A 16,611-nucleotide genomic window follows, 5' to 3' on the forward strand; every position below is an offset into this window, starting at 1 on the left:
ATGCATGTAAATAAAAATGAGATAAATTTGAGCAGAAACACACTAAAAGGTGAAGGATATAGCAAGATATAATTGGATATAAATAGTTGTCGTCATCATCCTATCATGATCTTTTTAATTAAAAGCAACCTTAAATAAATCTAGTCATCATCCTATCATGATCCAAATGGAATAGTTGATCGATTAATCGAGCTTGAATTATTAGTCTAAAATTTGGAGGCTAAGTTACTCTAATGTGATTCATGTGAGGCCTAATAAAGTAGTAATTCTATGTTGTAATGTCGAAATAATTTTTTTATTAGGTTAAATCTATTTATTACTACTAATGCAATAATATAATTTTATTGAATCTGAACAATACGTCCAAAATTCTTATACTCAAGAAGATTAAGTACTCAAACTTTTTCTCATTTGGTGAGACTTAAATTAATGTATTACATTAATATATTAATAATATATATATATATATATATATATATATATAAAATATTCTGCGCTCGCAATAGCTCAAAAACCAGTGATGATGGATTATGAGCCCAATATGATGAGTAATATTAAAATTACGGCCCATTAAGCCCATTTAGGCCCATTGGTTTGTGTACGCAAACTCTCAGCTGTCATCCCCGATGGCAATTAGGGGAAAGATTTCCCGACTCCCCCCCACTTCCACATAAAGAAACCCTAGAAGGATACTAATCTCCCAATCTGATCCCAAATTGTCCGTCGACCTCACCTTCTCCTCGATTCTGGGCTTCCCGGTGATCTAATTCGAGCTACGGCGGGAGATGGCTCACGGCGGCTACGCCCGGCGTCGGCTCGAGGAGCGGAGGCCCCTGGGACGGCGGTCCAAGGGGTTGGGGCTGGACAAGAAGCGAAAGAAGTCCAAGAGCGTCTCCGTCAGGAACCAGATTCGGTCCACCGAGCGCTTGCTTCGTAAGGTAAAGCTATTACTTGTTACTGGAGCAAAAAATGATCTTGTTTTGCTCGTTGTTGTGGGGCAATTTGTTTTGGCGGTATGAGTTATTGTGCTGCTATCGTGAGATGAAGATTCTGAGACAAAGGAACCGAGTTTAGTTATTTTGGATGGGATAAGAGGATTATAGATTACACGTTGTGCCCCTACTTTTCTTCTACTAGAGGCATTTGCAGTCTTTGATTACTGTGAACATCAAGCTAAGATGTTACAAATACTGTTGTGATGATTTTGGAAGGGTTCCAGATGTCCTTAGTAACCTATTGTATCATATATTACATCAAACAAGTGTATAAAAGGTTTTATGGCCATGATCGAGTTTGACTTCCAGTATTTCATGTGCCTTCTGAATTTTTTGTTGTCACGACGTGGAAACGTGGTTTGATTTGGAACAATTCTAGCAGCGATTTTGTCCTATGACAGCAGTTTTGGGAAATTTTGTTTTTATTATAACCCAGTATACATTTCACCATAATATTAAATATGTTATTCGTAACCCTCTCTTAATCCTACATGGGTAGGAGTCCACTGGGCAGTGGCAGCCCCTATACAATGGTTATTAGGGGATGCCCATTATACTCTTTTTAAGCCTTTAAACCATGGTGTTGCAGCCTTTTTTCAATGTTTGATCATAGCAGTATGTGTAATTTGGCCACCGTGTAATGATGATTTGGTTCTGTTTTTGTTCTCATTTGAAGCCGGTAGCCACTTTTTGATTGATATGCATAGCCTCATTACTTTGTTCACTAAATTATCACAGAGTTGATATTAAACTACTTTTGCAATAAACAATATACCATTGAATCAATGAAAGAAAGAGATGAAGCCTTAATTAGAATACAAGTTAAATATTATAGGGTTGGTTCTTCTTTTGCATTGTCAATCTTTAAATAATAAGCATCATGTGATGTAGATTATGATCATTATTTCCATATATATACCCATGATAATTTACATTCGTTTCAGGTAATTTTTCTTTACAATTTCAGATTGTGCTCTTGAGGTAGTTTATTTGAAATAAAAGCCACAGTGTCTAGTTGCTACTGCTCATGTAGAAGAAGGTCCTTTACATGTCTGTGATACATCCTTCATGTTCTCTTGGGTGATGCTTCTAACTCACCGACTGTTTCTAGGACCTGCCTAATGAAGTCAGGCGGGCTCAGGAGCAGAAGCTGAACGAACTTAAAAAGCAGCAGGAACTTCAAACGCGCCTGGCATTAGAACATAAGATACGTTTGAGGGACAGAAAGATCAAATTTTTTGGTATGTTAATCTCGTTACGTGATTTCCTGCTTGCTGACTGTGATGTTTCCTATCTTCTCTGTTTATCTGACTATGATATTTAAATTAGAGAGAAGAAAGATAGAAAGGATGATAAGGAGGCTTGAGAAGCAACAACGTGCATCATCTGATCATGTGTCAGATGAAAGAATTTTGGATCAACTTTCTAAATTAAAAGAAGATCTAAATTATGTCCGGGTAAGTTATGGCTTCTTTGTTGATGTAACTCACTGAACTTTCATGTACTTGTTTCTGTTTGCTAGCTAGTTGTGGTATCGAACGGATTTTTAGTTGATAGGGTACGAATATCATTTATCTGTCCTTGTGAAGTTATGTATTTGTATTGAACAGTGTTATGAAGAGTTGCTTTATTTATCTCTGAGCGGAAAACATCTTGACAGATGACATAATATTAATTGTCTTTTCTAATGCAGTTCTTTCCAAAGACTGAAAAATATGTCTCATTGTTTGCCGGTGGAGATAATCCAGATACTGTTGATAAGAGAAATAAATTACGTGATCAGATTAAAGCCAATCTCATAGCAGCTGCTGCCAATGGAAAAGATTTAGAAGGTTCTGGTATTCTTACTATGTGGTTATTTAGTAGTTACCCACTTAGGTTGCAAAGCTGCACTTCTAGTTTTTCCAGATGCAAAAATGTACTTTCAGTTTCTGTTATGATATTGTAGAAAAAAAATTCAGAATTTTGTTATGCATCCATTGCTTGATGTTCTGCACCTATTTCATGCCCAAATTTTTGGTCTTGTTGACTTAGCAGAAACAGCAAGCGATGATGATGCTTTAGATGTGAGTGAAGATGATTTCTTTTTGAGCGGAAGCTCAAGCGATGAAGCAGAGGCAGATGATGAATGGACAGATAAAAGTACTAGGTATGTATTCTGTATATGGAATAAACAGTTTCAAATTTATGTTTCCTGGTCATTAATATAGGGTAGGTAGTTCTGATTCTTCCTTTAAGTGCTGGTTCATTTGTCAAATTTAATTCATAGTCTTGTGTGCCATGGGAACATACTGATTGTTCTCGTGAAAAAGGTTCTCTTCCAAGTGTTATCTTGTTTCATTCTGCTAGATTTAATTGTATATCTTGTGTTCAACTCTCTGCCTCATTTGGCTTTAGGTTGATACCAATGATAAACACAGGGCAGACAAGTGAAAATTTCCCCGTATTTTATGATTGTTCGCTGAAAATCTGGTTTAAGTGGGTTAAATAGCTGCATTTTTTGACAATTATCTTTTTACCTGTATCGTGACATATAAAAGTGCTGTAGTATGCTACATATGCTTGCAATGTCATTCTTTCTACACTTGCAAGCATATGAAAGAAACATAAAGTAGCTTCTTTAATACTCACTCTGGAGTTTGTGTTGATAAAACTCCTCTTCTATCTCTTCCCAGCTTTGCACTTAAAACTTGCTGATTGCTAGACTTTTCTGATATATGCTATTTTTTAAAAAAAACCCACCAATAATGTAAAGGACATTGTTAATTTTGAACTGCTGAATCAATCTATGGTAAGACTAACGATAAGTTCCTTTGCTACAAACCTAAATATACTGTAATATAAACTAAGTTTTGATATATTCTAGAGTTCTTTTGTGGTTTCAAGCTAGTTGAAGATGCAAATTGGGAAATTGATTCTGATAGATAGTACGCCAGGCTACAAGGTTACTAACACATGACCTGAACCGTTGTGTTTTTACATTTTATCGTGTTATCAAACAGCATAGCAATTTTAGATATGTCAATTTGTACACTGGTTCTTATGCAGTAGTTCATGATGTACATAACCAACACTTGATGTGGTACCTAGAGAATTATTTTACTTCAAAAAAATTAATTCCTTCTTTCTATTTTTAACATCCAAAATCAAGAACATCTTAAATGTTGACTGTCTTGTTACTGACATGGGAGAATTTTCTGCCATATTTGCAGGGAACCAGCTTCAAGTGCTTCTGGCAAAGCAACATCTGGCATGTCTAGTGATGAAAGAAATCAGGTTGTCTTTGCTGCTAGTGTGCTACAATCAGCTTCTCGTCTTTTTCCCTTCAAATATTTTAACTTGATATGGTCTCTGCAATCCATCCTTACAGAGACAGATGTCTGCACGAGTTCTCATGCCACCACCTCGTTCATTGCCACCAAGAAGAAGCCGACCCGTTGAAAACGTTGAGATATCTACATCTAGCAACGCATCAAATAGTGGTAGTGGCCCTTCCTCCAGAAACACAAGATTTGTAAATGAAGCGAGAGGTCATCACAGCAACCTGAGCTCAAACTCAGATGCTTATAAACCACGTCGAAAAAGGAGGCCAAAGAAGAAAAAGCAGGTTGGCATTTAGTGTCTGTGGATGTTAAGTTTTTGTGTGATTCATTAACTAGGAGTTTAATATTTGAAGACATTGCTTCATCCTAATATGACCGTGAAACCTTTTATTAGATCCAGTTATTTGCTGAAATAGCAACATCACTTATTCCCTAATTTGTATCGATGAAGAACTAAATGCAATCACTGCAATATCGCCGCATAAAATATCACAAACTTACCTAACCATCTCTTGTTGTGCTTTGATCAGTTCATAGGTCATTTGTATTAACTGAATTGGACTTCTCAAATCATGTTTTATGGTCATTCTTTGTAGTGGATAGAGTAGGCCTTTGGTCTTTGAGACGAGAAAACCTTTAGCAAAGTGCAATAGGATAATAGAAAATGTCTCATTTGGTATAAAGTTGTTTGTTGGGTTGATAAAAAAATCTTTCTTCTATGTCAAAGTGTATTTTATTCCTAAGGTTCTAAATGAATATCCATGTCTTACAAATGTCTTTTTGGTGAAAATATCCAAGCCATCAGATGAAGTTCTTATCACATTTATGGAATGTATGTTTTAACTGTTCAAGTTTTTGAATGGATCTTTTAAGATTCAAGAAAATATTACTCTGCACAGTCCTTAGCTTGAAAAGTTCAATTATCTTGGAGGACAGAAGAAGAATTTTGCATATGTATTTTGAGCATCCGAATTAATTTCCTTCACCTCCAGCGAGTTGGGATCATGTGCAGTATGTTTTCTTGCTTGTTTTACGCATTGGATCAAGCATTGTTATAGCTGCTAGTCCATGAATCACTTTCTACCTTTTAACAAAATCCTTAATTTGGTCTTTTTCTTTTTCAGGCATGATGTTACTGTCGTGAACAGTGATGGGGCTGACGTTCATGAGCTACAAGCAGTATACTGGAATTTAGTGGATCTACCACTTGTCATCAGAAAGAACATTGTGTCTCTTCATACTGTCTTGGCTAGCTATTTTTAAGTTGTGTTATACTCTGCGTGCTCTGTCCTGGCCCATATTATTAGGAATTGTTCCTCACGATTCTCTTGTCACAATTGTTGCTTTATGGAGATGGTAAGCTGTAATGCCATATGGCCAACCTTTTTCTTTTTTTCTTTTGCGGGTAAGCAGAGACGGAAGAAAGAATATTCCTGTAATGTTGAATTTTGATTAAGCGAGTGTCGTTGAAATGAACATGAACTGCAAGCTTATATGGTTCATTCTACTGCTTTGGAGCATGAAGCAAATTCTTCAGCTTTGAGATCATTATGTTTTTCTTCTGTCTAATGCAGTATAGGATGAGAAGGAACTGATTGGATCTTTTCAGAGACCTGTGAACTTGGTGTTTTGATTTGTGCACGCTGTCGAATGTGATCTTTGTTTCCATTCTGCAAGTGGATCAGTATACAGCGACCAGCATAGTAGAATTCAGCTTCATGAGTCTTCATGATCCTTCTGGTTTGCTGCTGACTTGAAGGGAAGGAGTGCTATCTTAGTTTGCATGAATAGCAAGATGGTGGTAGTGTTCAAGATCGGATGCGTATGGCACAATTTACCATTGAAGTGCATTATTATTATGTGTGGATTGCACAAATCTAAACGGTTTGTCGGATCTGAGGTTAAATCTCGATTTAGAAAAATAATAGTTGTTCTCTCATTTACATGGCCAAAAAAGGAGCAGTAAAATCAAATACGTCAGCAGAGCTGTTGACCCGTGAATCCGACAAAATTGTTTCTGACTCGAGTGATTGAGAAGGGGCGTTGATTGGTGGTGGCGGCCCGCAAGGTAGCAGACATGGTCCTCCTTATGTTCCCTGTCCTGGCTGTTCATGTGGCAGTGACAGGTCCCTTTCCAAGGACGCACACCGGTGTATCATATTGTGGAATCCAACCACTGTTGCCGATAAGGCGGATCGAGTCAATCCTCCCACCATCCTTGTTCTTCGCATTCATGTTCCTGATGCGAGTTGTCGGGCATTTCTCCCTTTTCCTTCCACCCTTACAACTTGGCCTTCTTTTCTGCATCTTGTCAGCCACCAAACCTTCATCTTCCTCTTCCACTTTCGCTAACATTCGAGGAGGGAAGACAAATAATGGCTGCGATCTCTTTGGTGTTGTTGCCCGCTTGATTTTTGTTGTTTTTTCTACCTTTCTTTTCCTGGATTTATGAGAATGTTTTCATACTTCCGATCAAACCATAAAACAACTTGTGAATCTCTTTTATACATTTCCAAGAGAACACAGAAGCATAAATTTAATTTCCTTTGTACAACATACCTCTCTCTCTCTCTCTCTCTCTCTCTCGCACACACACACAGAGACACACAAATATATACACCGCTTGATCCGTCTCATCTTGGCGTCTTCGCTTTTCCCTTCTTCCATCCTTGAGGAACTTGGCTGTTCTCGTCACTGACTCGATCCCAGGCCTCTAATGGCTTCAGCTCCTCTTATTATCCTCAGCTTTTTGCAAGAGGATGTGAACATCCTATAATCACACAAACATCAATATTAACATCTACTTATACTCATGAATCTTTACATGAACAAGAGACTTGGATGCTTACTCCCATGGCACATCTCCAACCAGCATCAAGTCCCCATCTTTGTCTTCATAGGTGATGGCGTACTCGGATCCTTTGCAACCTTCGAAGCACTTGAACATTTCCTCCAACGCCTCTCTGAGTTCCCTGTACCCCTTGTACACCTCGAGATCGATCTTCCTCAAGTAAGGAGCGCCATCCATGCTCACCTTCACGTACAGTCCGGCGGCCTCCGCCGTCGCCTTCATCGCCTGGAAGCTGTTCTTCCTGTACGACCGGATCGGCGGCCACCCGACGACTTGTGCCCTGTCATAACAGCACAACACTGTCAGTAAATGATCTCAACCTGGTAAACACCATGAGCTCCTTCCTTCCAAGCTTACTTGGTCGCTCGTGCGGACGTGGCTCGGCCGCCCTCCGAAGTCTCACGCCGGGCTGCCCTGTCCTCGTCGAGCGAGCGTTTGGTAGGCCTCGCGGTCGTCGTCGTCGTCGGCAGCGGCTTCTCCGGTGGGTGGCTACCAGGGAGACCGAGCCTCAGCTCTGTCGCCTTGAGGGCGTCCATGTCTGCATAGCCCACTCCACCGTCCATTTCCTTCTTCCTCTCTCTTTACTCTGATAAGTCAGAAGATCTTCTCTGCTCGACCGAGGAAGACCTTGTTTGCTCGAGGAAGGTGGCCGAGGAATCTCCGGTGAGAGAAAAAGGTGTTTGCTGTGGAGGTGGGTGGGTTGCTTTATAGCCTAAATGGGATGGGAAAGCAACAATTTTGAGAGCGGGGGTGAAGCTATCCCAAAGCTCTTCTAATCTCACCGCATGAGACTGGACACGAGGACCCATTGATGTGTATTGCTCAGTTAAACGTATGAATACATGTATGTATACATACATGCTAATCTCTCTCTACAGCCACTACCCAAATCCATAACTTCTACTCTCGCATTTGACTCCGACCAATGCAATCTGTTTGCTCGAGTGTACATATCATCCCACCGGGCTGTTCTACACTTTGATGCATGCTTTTATCTGCTCTATGTTCTTAACCTTTTCTTCTTTCTAATTCTATCCGCAGATTGGAAAGGTCCGATAGACGCAACATCACATCACGCATGCATGTTGATGACTGGTACAATGGAGCGATCAGCAGCGTGTGCATGTTTAAGATGATGTAGAGATGAATGGTCTGCATAGTTCCTACGAGTAAGCTTTCTGCCACAAAGCAGAAATGCAATACCGATGCGGACATGTACGATCATGCCCAACAGATGATCGACACAGAATACAATTTGTCGTCATCCACACGAAGCGTAACTCGACGCAAGCAATCCAATCCAGCTCATTTGAAAGAGAGATACAATGAAGCAAATTGGCCTTTTGTCGAGGCGGTGAAAGAGCCACTCACCATCTCATTCAACGCTTCTTGTGTCACATTTCTTTACGCCATAACTGCAGTTGAATGCCTCTCGCTTTCTCTCGCCGAACGTGTCCTCCAGCTGCTGTGATCATTTCAGCTGAGGTTCCACCACTCTGAAACGAGATAGGGATCAGGATCATACCGTCTGTCCACAGTTATGACAGGCGAGGCTTCATCTCTATCTCAATAGCTTCGATGCTTTGGACATTTCTACCACCACTGTATCGTGTACTTTCTAAGCCAAGAAGCATCCAAGAAGGAGAGGAACGTGTCACCATGCAGGCCACGAGAAGCAGCAATGGCCAGATGTAGAAGATGAAGCGAGGCAAGACCAGATGTGTACGGGGGAATGGGCTCTCGGAGCCACAGGGAGGGACATGGAGCATCATGTCAACATACACGTGTGCTGTCCTTTGGAGTCTTCTCCGTGTGATTGGTGGGGCTGTTGGGGCACCACACGAAGCTGTGGCCAGCGTCCCAATCCTTGTTTGGAGTAGAAGGGAAGTCCACCTGAAGGGGACACGCGAAGTCTCTTGCAGGAATTCAGTTGCTGCTGTCCATGACTTGTTTGCCCGGTGCAATAAACAACTGCTTCTTCTTCTTCTTCTTCTTCATCTTTGATGTTTTACTGTGAGACTAAGGATGAAGTCTCGGATCCTTCGCGCTGCTTTCCTGATCTTGTACTTGTTTATTTGCTTGCAGCATTAAATGAAGAAGGTGTTGTTTTCTAGTGCATACATGGATGTCTTTCGGCAGCTGTAGTTCAAGCTACTGTCTGCTAAAGCATGCATTGCCTAACCCTAACAAAGGAAAGAGAGAGACACACGACTCTCTTCTGCATCAAACCTTTAAGTAGATTCAAGAGAAGAAGAAGAAGAAGAAGCATCGGAGTTGCGGCTTTAACTAAGAGGATGTGGCAACGAGACTGACATGCTGAAGACCTAATGAACTTTTGTTACAGAGAACCTATCGATTCATTGGCCATTGTAGTCACCGATCCCACACACAACTTTATGTGGAACAGCACCCACATGACACTGTCTGTAAACAAACAACTCTCCTCATGCAATGTAGTGCATGATTCCACGAACAAATACCGCACCCCCTCCTCTTCAACATCCTGAATGTTTCCATCCTTCATTTTCAATGCAATCAAGTCCACTCATATATATTTATATATATATATAATTTGTATTCTCGAATTAGCTCAATATTTCCTCAAAAGACAAGCAGATCGATGAAGGCAAAGTGTTGGTGTTTAGTTAATAGAGTTTGACATGTCTGGGGTGAGACACGGTTCACATGGATGCGGGTTCGAGGCAACCCGAGGGGACACATGGAATCTCCCAGCACATGCGCCCGGGGCTGACCCACCGCCGGCGGTTTGGGCCCCACCCGCGTCCGCCTACCGGTGGCCTGGACGCCATCCTGGCTGTCCGTTTGACGGCGCCGAACTGTGCCAGCCGTCCGATGCAGGCCGAAATCCGTGTGGGGCCCTCTGTCCAGCTACGCAGGCACGATAACGAGAGCCTCTTGTCAGGGATGCTTCTCATACTCCGTGTTGTACTACCCGACAGAACACTATATTTTCTATTGCAGCAATCCGTGGGCCCGAAGTTGAGGAAGGTATGTGACCCGGGTTTGGCGTTAGTGCGTAGGACAGTGTCTTACTTTTGCTTTTGGCTCCCGACAAAGCCTGTAATTGGTGTTCACGTGTCGTAATCCCAATGGGTCGGACGAAGCGACCATGTCCATGTATACGCACTTGTAGCGAACAGGATCCTCCCCCTCCAGCCATCTCCTCTCTCTCTCTCTCTCTCTCCCTCTCTCAATATATTGTTCTCTTGGCGGTAAGCGAAGAAGACGAAGAAGAAGAAGAAGAAGAAGAAGAAGAAGAAGAAGAAGACGAAGAAGAAGAAGAAGAAGAAGAAGAAGAAGAAGGTGATAGTGCCAGAGATAGTTGGAACATGGCGAGTGGGTTGGGGTTGGAGGAGACCGAGCTGCGGCTGGGGTTACCCGGTGGCGGCGGTGGAGGAGGAGACGCCGAGGCCGTGAAGAATTCCGGCAAAAGAGGGTTCGCAGAGACCGTCGACCTAAAGCTTCAGCTTCAGACTCCGGTGGACGTGAAGGAAGCGGTGGCGGAGGCCGCGTCGGAGAAAGTGAAACGGTCGGTGAGCCAGAAAAGCCTCGTTTCCTGTGGCAGTGACCCCGAGAAGCCATCTGCTCCCAAGTATACCTCTCGATTCCCTTCTCTCTGGTGCATCCTTCAGGCTTTGTTTTGGTAGAGTTAAATGGTTTCATGATATCCTTCTCTGTGTTCATCTTCTTAGACAGTGAGGAACAGTACTATACAGAATTTGCTTTTTCTAGATAGAGAAAAATATTGGTGTAGCTATTCTTCCATGACATTTGATTTCTATAAACTAGAAGAAAAGTAACAAAGAGTTCCATCTTCAAGAATTTTCTTTTATGAAGCAAACCGATCATGCACCTCTATGATCTCTGTCTCTTTCTTGATATATTTCATTTTCATACAAACGAGCACATGCTAGTGGTGTGTATGACTGTATATAATCTTCTTCTTCTTCTTCTTCTTCTTCAAATATGAGTTGCTTTTGATGCTCTTAAAGCATCCAATCTACCTTGTAAAACAAGAAGATAATCCAAGTTTCAGTCTGATCAAACAAGCATCTCACACAGATCCTTACAGAATAATATTCTCGTTAGTTTTTCTTCTAGACAAAAGAAATCTTTTCCTTGATTTTTCTACAAGAAAACGCCATTAAAGAACAGAGGAATGTTGTCATCTACTTTATCTAACAAAGTTGGAACAAAAGCAGTGGAAGCTGCGGCGAGAGAGTATATACCGTATGCATGCACATGCGATGGATTCCTTTAATTCTCAGCTTTTTCCTGGCAGATCTGCCATGACTGGTTATTATAATCCACTGCGTTCAACATCAGGGCGCAGGTTGTGGGCTGGCCACCGGTTAGATCATTCAGGAAGAACATTCTTTCTGTCAACTCCGAGAAAGGAAGCAAAGAGGAGGGCGAGAAGTCCAGCATCTCGGCCGCCTTCGTGAAGGTTAGCATGGATGGCGCCCCGTACCTGCGCAAGGTGGACCTGAAGATGTACAGAAGCTACCAAGAGCTCTTCATGGCCTTGCAGAAGATGTTCATCTCCTTCACTGGCGGTGAGTTGAGCGACAACTGTAGGTGATACCTAATCTACATGCATGCATGTATCCATGTCAGGGAAGCATGATGTGCCAGACACACCATGTGAATGGCAGTACATATCGCACCCCACCTGCTGCTGTTAATGCCAGAACAGTATTCATGCAAGCCAACATGGCAACATGCATGAACTTACAGTTCATCTGAATATATTATTCTCTGTTCCAAGTCTAGATTCATCTCCACTTCAGTTTCAATCGTAGCGAGACATCAGCATGTGCCCACTAAGAACACAGAGTAAGATGTCACGTCCAAATAAAAGGAAATAGTTTATATTATGAGTTACATCGACTTTTATCTTCTGTATTTGCAAGATAGAGAGATAGAGTTGATGCCTGCTGTTCAATATCTAGGAAACTATGGCTCTCAGGGATTGAGTGGGAGGGACTTCATGAACGAGAGCAAGGTGATGGATCTTCTGAATGGATCCGAGTATGTGCCGACCTACGAAGACAAAGATGGTGACTGGATGCTTGTTGGGGATGTTCCATGGGAGTAAGCTTCTCTAGCTAGTTATGATTGATATTGTCCCTTCATACTCTTCAATCTATGCAAGTAAACTCGCATCACCAACTCCATTTCCAAAACAAATCCAGGATGTTTGTGGACTCATGCAAGCGTCTGAGGATAATGAAGGGATCAGAAGCCATCGGACTCGGTCAGTATCCTTCGCATGCATGCATTTCCTTCGTCGAGAAACCCTATCCCTAAATTAGCTGTTTCTTCCTCGTTCTCAAGAGAAGCAGATGCTTTTTCTAATGCTTCTCTCCTAATTTTACAGCACCAAAAGCCATGGAGAAATGCAAGAACAGAAGCTGAAGATAATACCCCCACAACAGACATCTCTCTGGTCATCTACATGTGTATTGTGCTTCCATATATGTATGTATGTTAGCTATATACTTTTGTTTGTATAATTTCTCGCTGGTGTATGGACAGAAAGCAATGTTACTTTAAGATTTCCGTCTAATAGTGTGTTTGATTCACTCTACAATATACTACTATTGTATGCAACTCGTGAATTTGCTCCTCGAGTTAAAGTAGGGACTAATGATGAGATTCTCATGGTTTGGTTTCCTCCTCATTAAATCCACAGTCACGTCCATGTGCGTATATAATGGTGGAACAGCTCTCTAAGCATTGTTTTCTGCAGGCTTTACTGTTCTTTTAGAGCTCATTTATTGAGTAGTTGTTGGTGCTCATCATTAAGGTAATTAAAGAACACAGGGCTTTCGCTGCATGGAAGCTTCTGAAAGCAATAAAAATAGTGTCTCCAACGAATCATTGTTGTGGATTATTAGATCATTCAACCCCGAAGATCTTGTGGAAGAATTCTTTACCTTTGTACTCAAGAACTCTTTGCCATGATGAGTTCTCGTGCCACAAGGTTAAGTTGTAGCTTATTATTGATGCGAAACTGATCATTCTCACTTGTTAGACACTAATCAGCATCCACATCTTGATAGTTGCTGGTCAACTACTTGCATTGCTGCTTCATTACAGATTATCGAGTCGTTGCGACCGTCGAAAACGATTAATCATATACTGATTACTCAACTTAAACCAACAGCTTCGACATCAATGATGAAGTGGCCCCTTTTGCGCTGGTCACAAAGAGAGTCATGCATGTTGGGTTGACCCCAGTCAACTTCTTGGAGGCATCAACATTGGTAGTGATCAAGAATCACTTTGGCCCCAAATCTTAATTGTTTTGCTTAAATGTGTAGTGGTTAGGCTGCCTCACTCTTGAGAGGATATATAATTGTATTCATGAACCAGCAAAAAGACTCGATTTAGGTTGTAGATTTCTCTCTTTCTGCCAAAGACATTCTGTATCTAAAAAGGTGCAGACGTGCAAGAATTTTCCCCTCACTCGTATTAGTCTTAAAAAATAAATAGTAATTTTTCTTTTGAGGATATCCAATCATATTGAACAAGAAGAAGGTGGAGTTTTGTGGAAGGGAGAAAAAGAACTAAAAGAAAATTCAAATATTAATAATTAAAAATATATCAAAAAGTCATTAATGTGTTCGATACTTTTTGCTTATATCAAAAAAAAAAAATCAAACATCAATTATAAGATCTTAAGTTATTCCCATTTAGGGATAAATCTTCTTGTACACGTTGATGAAGTATAAAATAAAGTATGACATATTATTATATTATCTTTCCCCTCTTATTATCTCTCAACTTGAGTTTCTAAAAATTTATATTAAATCTAACATCTGACAAATTTAGTTAATTTTTTTTCTGCAATCCGATTTTGATAATCGTACCGTGGACATCAGTATATAACACAAAGGTTAGAAAAAGAAAAGAAGAAAGAAAAGACAATGTGATGATGAAAACATAATGTAACCAAATAATAGAGTTGACGGATGTACGCATAACAAAGCTAAGTCTGTGTAATTGTTTATACACCTACTATATATATATATATATATATATATATATATATATATATATATATATATATATATATATATATATTTATATACGATGTAGATATATATTAAATATGTATATATACGATATGTCGAGATCAAATCAAAGAAACTCTCTCTCGATAAAATAACACAAAGGTCGAAGAAAGAAAAGACTGTGTGATTATGAAAACTTAACGCAACCAAATGAGAGAGTCGACGGATGTACGCATAACAAAGCCGAGCCGATGCTCGGAGACATCAACTTGGCTTCACGACGCCACACACGACTGACATGGATGGAGCAGCGTATATAGCCAAGTCCTTATTTATTGGAGCACCACCAGTAGACCCCAATCTCATTAATCCAAGGACCTACTAATTAAGCCTCTCGCCATGGTGGAGTTGATTTGGCTGGATGTACGTTCTTTCACCGAGGCGGATGTTGAGAATAATGGAGGTGAGAGGGGGCGTCTTTATAGAACAACGTGAGCACTCGTACTTGAATCAGCTAATGAAGTAGCTGTTGGGTCCAGCCCAAATGTGGGTTTGGACAAATTTGGGCAAAAATTAGGTGACGGTAGCCTGTGTGCGCGCAGTGAGATTGCAGCGTGCAACGTGCGGCGGCGTACAGAGGAAAGAGGAGAGAGAGAGAGAGAGAGAAAGATTAGGTTTCTAAGTTTTTCTGCTTATGATCGGTGGTTAAACGTTGTTAGTTTGGGCCCAAATTTTATGTGGAGAATTCTTGCAGCAAACTCTACAATCCTAACGGTGTTGATATACAGTTTACCCTCTCTAAGGTGCTTTTCTATGATATCTACTATGCTAGAGTCAAGATCTATATTCTTGGTGTTATATTGATCCTCTAGTTATTTTAGAGAAGACATACCGTAAACCTATTATTATTAATTTTTATAGTGGAAGTTTGAGGTGGACTACGGTCCCGTGATTTTTCCCACATTAGGTTTTCCATGTTAAAAAATTTGGTCTCACTGTGTGATTGATTATTTGCTCTATTATTTATGATGTGCTGGTTGATATTTATATTTGGATATCAAGTTGGTATTTTGATAAGGAACCCATTTTGATACACAAAGAGGGAAAAGAATATTCTGCTTTAACAGGTTTTTCACAACAAGTGGTATCAGAGCATCAGATTGTTTGGTGCTAGTTTTTTTTGTGTGATTGAAATGGAGCAGTCATATGGTATGTTTAAATTGAACTCATCAAATTGTTCCACTTGGAGGCGTCTGATGAAAGATTTGCTATATTGCAAAGATTTGTATAAGTCTATTAAGGTTAAAGATAAACCTTCTACTATGGACGATGAAGAATGAGAAGTTCAACATAGAAAAGCTATTGCCTATATTAGAAGATGGATGGATATAAACTTGCATGAGCATATTTCAAATGAAACCAGAGCTGATATTGTTTGGCAAAGGTTAGAAAACCACTTTGCGAAAAAGACAGTGGGAAATAGAATTTCTCTCCTCAGAAGGCTTGTAAATTTGAAGTATAAAGATGGTAGTAACATTGTTGAGCACATAAGCCTATTTCAGAGTATTGCAAACAAGTTAGTTGCTATGAAAATGAATATAGATGATGAGATGCAGGGATTGTTACTTCTCAGCTCTTTACCAGAAAGTTGGGAAACGTATGTGGTGACTATTTGTAACTCCATGCCAGAGGGGACTCTAACTAAAGATATGGTTAAAGATAGTTTGCTAAATGAAGATGCCAGAAGAAAAGAACATGGTGAATCTTCTTCTGGTGCATTTGTTACTAAAAAACAAGAAAGACGTGGAAGAAGTCATAGCAGAAACCCACATGGATATAGAGGAAGATCCAAGTCTAGAAGAGATATCAAATGTTTTCACTGTAACAGGCTAGGTCACATGAAGAAAGAGTGTAGGTTTTGGAAACGAGAACAGAATGAAATGAAGAAAAATGAGAAAGAGACCAATACAATTGCTGCTAAAGGTAATATCACTATTGTCTGTGATGAAGGTTGTGTTAGTCTTGTAGCTTAGGACAGTAATTGAGTAATTGACTCTGGTGCTTCATTTCATGTTACTTCTTATGGTGATTTCTTTAGATCTTACACTGTTGGTGATTTTGGTAATATCAGAATGGGAAACAGTGGTACATCTAAGATTGTGGGTATTGGAGATATTTGCTTGGAGACCAGTATTGGAAGCAAATTGATACTCAAAGATGTAAGACATGTTCCAGATATTCGTCTTAACTTGATATCTATAGGTAGACTTGATGATGAGGGCTTTGCACACTATTTTGGTGAAAGTAAATGGAAACTCATTAAAGGCTCTCTAATTGTGGTAAAAAGAAAGAAGATTAACTCGTTTTATGTCATGGAAGCTAAACTACATAAAGGAGAGATT

The 16,611-nt window shown here is 40.2% G+C and overlaps 3 protein-coding genes across 3 annotated transcripts; 2 read left to right on the plus strand and 1 right to left on the minus strand.

Moving 5' to 3' along the window:
* The first annotated feature begins 647 nt into the window (after window positions 1-647).
* Window positions 648-5,820, plus strand: LOC103995123 (rRNA-processing protein efg1). Its single transcript, XM_009415643.3, has 8 exons — window positions 648-938; window positions 2,107-2,236; window positions 2,325-2,452; window positions 2,689-2,827; window positions 3,033-3,144; window positions 4,208-4,271; window positions 4,366-4,602; window positions 5,443-5,820. Exons 1-8 carry the CDS (start codon window positions 786-788, stop codon window positions 5,446-5,448), a joined length of 969 nt encoding a protein of 322 aa, XP_009413918.2. The 5' UTR covers window positions 648-785; the 3' UTR covers window positions 5,449-5,820.
* A 978-nt stretch (window positions 5,821-6,798) lies between these two features.
* LOC135644946 (auxin-induced protein 22D-like) lies at window positions 6,799-7,874 on the minus strand. The gene is made up of 3 exons (XM_065162931.1): window positions 7,527-7,874; window positions 7,168-7,449; window positions 6,799-7,088 (listed from the first exon to the last, which is right to left on the minus strand). Exons 1-3 carry the CDS (start codon window positions 7,730-7,732, stop codon window positions 7,010-7,012), a joined length of 567 nt encoding a protein of 188 aa, XP_065019003.1. The 5' UTR covers window positions 7,733-7,874; the 3' UTR covers window positions 6,799-7,009.
* Window positions 7,875-10,393: 2,519 nt separating this feature from the next.
* On the plus strand, window positions 10,394-12,759 carry LOC135586893 (auxin-responsive protein IAA30-like). The gene is made up of 5 exons (XM_065162883.1): window positions 10,394-10,782; window positions 11,517-11,746; window positions 12,143-12,284; window positions 12,386-12,447; window positions 12,571-12,759. Exons 1-5 carry the CDS (start codon window positions 10,520-10,522, stop codon window positions 12,606-12,608), a joined length of 735 nt encoding a protein of 244 aa, XP_065018955.1. The 5' UTR covers window positions 10,394-10,519; the 3' UTR covers window positions 12,609-12,759.
* Window positions 12,760-16,611: the final 3,852 nt, after the last annotated feature.

Source organism: Musa acuminata, chromosome BXJ3-8 (assembly GCF_036884655.1).
Source record: "Musa acuminata AAA Group cultivar baxijiao chromosome BXJ3-8, Cavendish_Baxijiao_AAA, whole genome shotgun sequence".
NCBI classification, from domain to species: Eukaryota; Viridiplantae; Streptophyta; class Magnoliopsida; order Zingiberales; family Musaceae; genus Musa; species Musa acuminata.

Bases quoted from the DNA above. Each gene is read 5' to 3' on its own strand.
- LOC103995123 (XM_009415643.3), top strand. From the start codon at position 786: ATGGCTCACGGCGGCTACGCCCGGCGTCGGCTCGAGGAGCGGAGGCCC. The intron at 2,828-3,032 runs GTTCTGGTATTC...TTGACTTAGCAG, and splicing joins CAATGGAAAAGATTTAGAAG to AAACAGCAAGCGATGATGAT. The intron at 4,272-4,365 runs GTTGTCTTTGCT...CCATCCTTACAG, and splicing joins CTAGTGATGAAAGAAATCAG to AGACAGATGTCTGCACGAGT.
- LOC135644946 (XM_065162931.1), bottom strand. From the start codon at position 7,732: ATGGACGGTGGAGTGGGCTATGCAGACATGGACGCCCTCAAGGCGACA. The intron at 7,450-7,526 runs GTAAGCTTGGAA...CTGTTATGACAG, and splicing joins ACGTCCGCACGAGCGACCAA to GGCACAAGTCGTCGGGTGGC. The intron at 7,089-7,167 runs GTAAGCATCCAA...GTGTGATTATAG, and splicing joins GTTGGAGATGTGCCATGGGA to GATGTTCACATCCTCTTGCA.
- LOC135586893 (XM_065162883.1), top strand. From the start codon at position 10,520: ATGGCGAGTGGGTTGGGGTTGGAGGAGACCGAGCTGCGGCTGGGGTTA. The intron at 11,747-12,142 runs GTGAGTTGAGCG...TTCAATATCTAG, and splicing joins GTTCATCTCCTTCACTGGCG to GAAACTATGGCTCTCAGGGA. The intron at 12,448-12,570 runs GTCAGTATCCTT...CTAATTTTACAG, and splicing joins ATCAGAAGCCATCGGACTCG to CACCAAAAGCCATGGAGAAA.